Source organism: Melopsittacus undulatus, chromosome 3 (assembly GCF_012275295.1).
Source record: "Melopsittacus undulatus isolate bMelUnd1 chromosome 3, bMelUnd1.mat.Z, whole genome shotgun sequence".
NCBI lineage: Eukaryota > Metazoa > Chordata > Aves > Psittaciformes > Psittaculidae > Melopsittacus > Melopsittacus undulatus.
In genome coordinates, this window is record NC_047529.1 from 106,348,317 (window position 1) to 106,356,061 (window position 7,745).

A 7,745-nucleotide genomic window follows, 5' to 3' on the forward strand; every position below is an offset into this window, starting at 1 on the left:
CATATTCTAACAGCCTAGTCTTGCACATGGACTTTGTTGTACAGATCCATTCTGCTTTGCCTATCTGTCCATGGTTTTGATTGGGAATAATCCCAGTCTAACCTCTGGCGTTAAATGATGCCTATAGATATTTGCACTGGTTGGGGGAAAAAAGGAAAAAGATTGGACATTTTCATGGTCTTGAAATGCAGGTTCTGACTTTTCTGACAGCCCATGGGGGCTATGGGAGGTCGGGGCTGCTGATTCTTCTTCGGAGCTCCCTCTGCAGCAGCATTTTGTACCTAATGCCAGCAGCTGCACTGGAGGGGAGGCAGGATTTTAGGGAGCCCTAGCGGTTACCTGAGCCAACAGCGACACCCAGGGCCGCACCAGCACAGTCACTCCCACTTGGATCTGCTTCCACACACCCCATGCCGCCTGGAAAACTTCCCAAGGTTTAGCCCTCTTCTGTTCCTGAATGAATACCCCAGTTGAGAAGGAAGCAATATTTTACTGTAGTAATTTTATCTATAGAAATCCTGTCTACTGGGACACTGAGAGAAAATGAAGTCTGCCAGAGGCACATCTATATTCAAACAACTGTATTTATGTTAAGTGGATTTTATGTTTCCATCTCCATCAAAATAGTTCAGATAGATAGTATTATTTGTTTGCAGCTAAGGGCAGCTTATAAAACCTCCCATTCCTGCTTCCTTACTAGAGTGAAAAACTCACCGAGACCATACTGGAATTATTTTGGTAAACTTTTGTTAAATAAAGGTATAAACCGAGCGGAGCAGCACACTCGAGGAGTATGTGACTGTTGAAATGAGAGGTGAAGGTTCTGTAACAGTGAACACACAAAGTCAGGCTTTTATTAAAATCACCCTGAACAACCTCCTGGAGACAGATAGCTAACAAACAGTGGTAAAATGATTAGAGAGGTACCAGGAAATAACGAAAAATAGTTCAACAGAAGCAAAAATAACCACCCCACCTTAGAACTGATCAGGACACAGGATGAACAACCCAAATTACACACCACTTGTCTGTACTTTCCACTTCCAGGGTGTGGGAAAGGTGTCAGGCAGTCACTGCGTTTTCGGCCATGTCACCGGTGTACAGCCCACACGGCTGTTGAGGTAGTTTCTTGTTTGCCTTTCAAGCTCAGCCTTGTCAGCTCTTTGGGGATACCTGTTCCTCTCTGCAGGGCAGGAGGCAGCACAACTGAAAAAGCACTTGGCTGGAACAGCAGTAAGTAAAGTAGACCGATGACCCTCGTTTTACCACCAAGCAGAGAAGTTGTGGAGGGGAAGGGGATGAATGAAGTTCAAAGTTTGTACATTCTGGTTGAGAAGCTGAGGCTAATTGAGTAGATAAATACATGAAATGTGTTACACCCATTTAAAGTATAAAGGTGCAAAGCTCTGGTTCTACTTTGTGAGCATGAAAAGTTACTGAGTTCAGAAAGGAGCAAGTAAGCCGTGAACCCATGGTCAGGCTAGGCCATACATGACAGCATACTTGGTCACTCCTGTACAGTACTATGGACTCTGTTTAAAACAACAAACTTCTCTAACTGAAACAGACCTGTCAGTAAGTAGTACTCCAAAAATCTGAATTCTTTAGTGTCTGAAGCTGAGCATCCAAAATGTGAACCATCTGTGATTCATTTCATTCTTCTGAAAATGTGGATCATAGCCCATAAAACAATTGCACTTGCACATATTTGCTGACTGCTTTTAAACAGTCTCCATGTTTAGTAGGATTTATACTGAAACAGTTATCTTTCTGCCTGCTTTTCCCAGGAAAGATGAAGCCAACTTCTGTTTATTCCTGCCATGGCACAGCTTGAAATGGGCTATTTAATGAGCCAGGGACCCACACACTATCAAGAGAGTGTTGCTACAGTCTGCAGCTCTAGACCATTGTCTTTCTTTTGCACTTTCTTTTCCTTCAGAATTTGGCAAGAAAGGCTATTTAAAAACCAGTCCACATCTTGATAATCCTCAGGCCACCGCAGATACCGACTCCTTCGTAAGAAGTTTCGAATTGGTTTGTGTTTCATGAGTTGATATTGAGAAAGAGACCCAACCACTACCATAATGAGGACATCCTTCAGATCACAAAAGTACCTGCTCTGGGCAAAATTAAAGGCTTCCACACACCACCCATCTTTGAGAAACTGCCTGGTCACAACACAAATTGTTTTCCTGCTGTTCCAAATGGCATCCCGAATATTGTTGATATGTTCTTCCCCAGGCAAGAAGTCTCTTTCCTCAAAGCACAAGGTAAACATGTTTTTATCAAAATACTGTGAATCCAAGTGCTTCAGCAAAGAATTCTGGACCCACTCAAAGTCATTTTTGCTGTAGCACAAATACGCATCATATTTGTATTCACTTTTATCTGCTACTTTTGGATGCCTATCTATCACTTTTTTGGTTATAGTTTTATACCAGACAAAACAAATCCCCCGACAGCGAGTAAAAATGATGACTGCCATCAGAAATATTAGAAGAATGACAGAGGTGAAGACAAATAATGAGAACCTGAGTGTCTGCTGGAGTTCATCTTCACTGCAATCATCATATGTCAGAGATGACAGTGGTACCCCTTCAAATGCAGGTGGGTATACACAGTACATGTCAGAGTCTGAGCCAGCTAGGGTTACGTTGGTTTCATTTAGCCACACCAGTAGGCCCTTTAAAGTACAGTCACAAACATAGCTGTTATGTGTTATATCCAAAATACTCAAAGTCATAAAGACTTCAGGATCAGGGGAAAAAAGCTGGTTTCCAGATAAGTTTAGGTTTGTTAGGCTTTGTGGGAAAATCCCAGAAGAAAGATGAGACAATAGGTTGGAAGCTAGATTAAGTCTTTTTAGGGATGTTAAACCTCTAAAAACCTCCTGTGGAAGAGCACTAAGGTAGTTGTTATTCAGATGTAGAACCTGAAGTTTGGACAGTCCATGGAACACATCCAAACATAAATCTCTCTCCCACACAAGCTGTAACATATTTTCACCTAGATCCATATAGATTAACTGATCATTTTTTATAACGTTATCATTTTTCACACAATAGGAGAAGCGATTCTGTTTTAAGAAGATATACTGCACATCTGGAACTTTGAAAAGGATGTACAGGTCACCCAGGTTTGCCAACCAATTTCTTTCTAATTCCAGGTATGTTGCTGCTAGCCTTTTGCCAGCTATGGACATTAGTTTATTGTCACCTAGAAAAGCAGAGGTCATATGTGGAAAGGAAGGGAGTATTTTAATGGCATTGTCTCGAAGGTCAATTATTTTTAGACTTACTATATTACTGAGTGATTTTTCTTGAATTATCCCAATATGATTTTGCTGTAGATCAATATACGTGACGCTATGGAGACCTGCAAAAGTATAATCGTACAACTCGCCTAAAAGATTACTTGAGAGATTGAGAGTTTTTAGGTTTCTCAAGCCAAAAAATGCTTGCCTTTGGATTTCATTTATCTTGTTTTTGAAAAGGTTCAGCAATTCCAGACTACCAAGGCTTTGAAAGGTTAAAGATTTCAGAGAGAAAATGTAACCATTTGAAATATCAAGCAAACGGAGATCACTTCTTGCTAGTCCTGCAAACGTATTCTGATCTGGGTTTTTTAAGTTATCAAAGCCAAATCCAGAACCCATTATATGAAAGCTAAATATCAAAGAAGCTATTTGCGTCCCTTTAATGGCTGAAGAGAAAGCTTGGACTTTCTCTGTGGTCCAGCCATTGAGACCAAGGTCTAGTGAGGTAAACGTGATGTTGTTGAAAGGATTTGGGCATTTGGCCCAGGTTGTTTCATCAGTCTTGTACAAGTAAATTGAATTGAGGTTAAAAAATAAGAAGTGTTTTCCTTGGAAGCTGGTCAGATTGCTCTCACACAGGTTGGATATTGGGTTGAATTTCAGGTTCACAGTTTTCAAGGCTGTCAGATTATAAAACAAGGGATGAGGCTGAAGTTTTGTGATCTGGTTCCCTGAAAGATCCAGTTTTTCTAATGAGATCAAATCTTGAAAGTAATGTTCCTCCAGGATGGAATCTCCAAGGCTGTTCTGAAACAGACGGAGTTCAACCAGGCTTCGCAAGCCCACAAAAGCATCAATATCCAGTAGAAGAATGTTGTTATAACCCAAGTCTAAGATACGAAGGTTTGGCAGGTTCCTGAAAGCTCCTTTTCCTATGGTAAGAGGATAGACATACTGCGTTCCGATTTCCAACAGAAACAAGTGCTCCAGCAGTGGAAATGAAGTTGCAGTCACTTGTGTGATATAGTTGAAAGTTAGCAAAAGCTTCACTGTATCCTTTGGCACAGTTGGAATATCTGTGAGGTTGCAATAATAATATATGGAGACTTGGGCTTCTGAATAACAGGTTCTAAATGCATGTACATCACTAGCTAGTGATATTCCAAAGACAAGTACTAGCAGTTGACATAACATCATGGACCTATGTGAAAAAAAGTGAAAATAGTGAAAATAGTAAGCATTAATTCTGTAGTTGCCTATTTATCTATGCAGTAAGTTGTAGAGCATGTTGTTAACAGTTTTAGAATAAAAGACTAATGTCACACTAAAAATTACTAGTGATTTGGCATTTATCCTTTATCTGAAGTCTAACAGGCAACACCTGATGGGCTGGCTGGTCAGAAGATGTGTCCAAAAGGGATGCAAGCCCCTCCTACAACCTCAACAGTGACCCTCCTTTGTGTACCTTAAGGGCAGCACCAAATACCAACTAGGTAAGCACAAAAATCTTGGCCTAGCTATTTAATTTGTGTCATGAAACTGATAATGCTGATGTGTCAGCTTTATTCCTTAATCAGTTATACAAACAGGTTTAACAGTTTGGATTACCAAAGTACAGTGCAGTCATCCAGTCATCTCAAAAGAGCTCTTTCCCTGAGCATTCCCTTTGTGAGGGCAGATGTGCTATTTGGAGTTCAGATTGCTGTCCTAACAGCCATGAACGTTTAAAAGGGGGACTCCTTCAGAGCTCCTAGAGCCTCAGGTTAACCCTGCAATGTGGAATTGGCTTATGAAAAACTATATTTCCTGAACCATAAATTATTAGGGCAAAATATTAGCCCTAAAGTAGTTGTTTGGGCACTGCAGTTAAGAAAACCCTTACTAAGATTGCAACCATCCATCTCTGCTTTTAAAAAGCACTGACTGAAATGGAATGACAACCCAGTTGAAGAATTTTTGTGCCCTCCAGCACAATCTGCTTAAAAATACTAAGTGTAAATCCTTGTGGAACCAAACCCTCAATGGCCATCTAACGTCTGCAAAGTAGATCTGCTTCAGAGAAGAGAAAAGTTGGGCTTAGAGACAGTAGTAAAAAAGAGGTAAAGTCCACAATTAGTAGTAGTAGTAGTATCATTACACACTGCTTCTCTAAAGCACAAGGACCAAATTCTACGCAGAACACTGCACTTGAACTAAAATAAACTTATGCTTGTTGCCATCATACAAAGTGATCTCTGGGAAATGAAAAAGTATGACAGTAGAAACCACTATGATAATCCCATTGCAAAGACCGGGTGAAAGAGCTAGCCAGCTCTTTCTATCTGCTAAAGAAGTACAAGGATAATGATGATAATACCATCAGATCTCATAGCTGACACAATCTCACTGTACCTAGTACTCTTGGTGATGTTCTTAAGGTCATATAGTTATACTAAAACCTTCACTTGTAACAGCTGTGACTACCAGAGTGAGTCTACAAATCTCCACCTCAAACACTAAGTGGAACACACATATACCTTGCAGCTTAAATAGGAATCTTGTCATTTTTTAAGAGAATTTCATGGGCTTGGGACAAGATCTGATTCTTGAAAGTAAAAGAGATTATGAATATAGGTCAGAATGCTGAATTATGAAATCCTGGCATCCGAATTTCATTCACATTTTGCCTCATTAATAAGTATAGGATGTGCTGCAAAGAAGAGCAGATTGCAGACAGTGAGTATCACAATTCTGTTAAGAGATTTTAACTGGATCTATGGGGAACAATTCCTAGTTATGCAAAATAACTGTTTTCTACCCTCCTCTACTTAGCATGCACTGTTAAAATGGGACACTATAAGCAGTAAATTATATTATGTTTGTCTTTCTGACTACAGAACATTGTAGGTTATTGAAAAAGACACAAGTGAACATAGAGCAGATAATTTAAGATCTTGTTTAGTTTTTACTTTTCTCCTTGCTTGAACCATGAAAACAAGACACCAGGTTTCATTTCATTGTTTGTTAGCTATTACAAAGGTTCTTGTTGACACCATAACACAAGCTGTTTAGCACAAAGAGTTTTAAATTACATTTATCTTTCAGATGCTTACATTTCCATTCCTTGTGTTTGCTCAAATACTGTGGCTGTTTTTTAAAGTATGGGCAAAATCACAGCATCACCAGAAGCAGTGACAAACAGAAAGTACTTCGGAAGTAAAAATTTAATAGACATGTGTCAACCTATCACCAGAAAAAAGCTCAAACCAATTGAGGTGGAAGAATTAGGAAACATTGGTAGTAAATTTTGAAATGTAGGTTTGTTTTTTATCTTAGAAAATAAGTAAATGGTGAAATACTTCAAGCTACCTTTGCTTTTTACACTTATCTGCTTTTTCATGTTCTTGTAAGTTAAAGAATTCTTTAACAACCTATTAACAGTTGTTACACACCACCTCTGTTCTGGTTTGGTGACAAGGTTCATTTGTAAACTCTTTGCTCCCTCAGTTTCTTCTTCGTAAGACATTACCTTTTCCCCAAAACTTGGCCTTCCATGAGTGAAGAAGGATGCTGGCAGCAAGTAATGCCTCTTACTGCTGCCACGAGGACAGCAAATACTTTTAATTTAACAGAATCCCTCCACCTAGCATCTTATACAAACCGTCACCATCATACATTAACACCTAAAAGCTTTTGGGAAGAATACTCTTCCCACAAAATTACCATCATACCATTCAGGAAGTTCAGGTCAGAAATAAGGAGGAAGTTCTTTACTGTGTGGGTTGTGAGGCACTGGCACTGGTTGCCCAATGAAGTGGTGAATGTTCCATCCCTGGCAGTGTTCAAGGTCAGGTTGGACAGAGCCTTGGGTGACATGGTTTAGTGTGAGGTGTCCCTGCCCATGGCACAGGGGTTGGAACTGGATAAGCTTTAAGGTCCTTTCCAACCCAAACCATTCTATGATCTATGCCTGTGCATGGACATCGAGATGAAAGAACGTGTAAATGCCTCATTCATTATTGAAAATTGGAGCAATGAAGTTTAGACAATCAGAGCTCATCACGGGAGATTTTGTTTCCTTCTACTCTGTTGATGTCAGAAGGGAAAAATAGTAAAGGGAAGGGGAAAAGGAGGAAGGGGTGAAAAAATGCAGCAAATGCTTTCGGGATGGGAACTCCTAAGCAGGATATGTTTCTGAGCAATGAAAAGGACTTTTGCAATATAGGGTGGATATTCTATCTAGATCTAAAATCAGCAAGCAAGCGCATGCAGAATGGAAATACCCTAGCTTTGGTCTCAGCCTCCTTGTGAAGTGTGTGCCTGGATCAGGGAAGGCTGATGCAAATACTCAAGAGTCATCTGGAACTGGCCCACACTATTTTATTAACTTTTTAAACTCAGTTTTCTTAACTTGGTTTAAAATCACCTAGAAACCTCCACTAGTGCAGCAAAAGAGTAATGGAACTGGCAGTACCTGAGAGTGGATGTTGTAGCAGTGCCTGTGTATCCC

At 40.0% G+C, this 7,745-nt stretch overlaps 1 protein-coding gene across 1 annotated transcript; it reads right to left on the reverse strand.

Annotated features, from left to right (window-relative positions):
* Positions 1–826: 826 nt before the first annotated feature.
* On the reverse strand, positions 827–4,453 carry TLR5 (toll like receptor 5). Its single transcript, XM_031051634.2, has one exon. It carries the CDS (start codon positions 4,451–4,453, stop codon positions 1,871–1,873), a length of 2,583 nt encoding a protein of 860 aa, XP_030907494.2. The 3' UTR covers positions 827–1,870.
* Between the last annotated feature and the right edge of the window lie 3,292 nt (positions 4,454–7,745).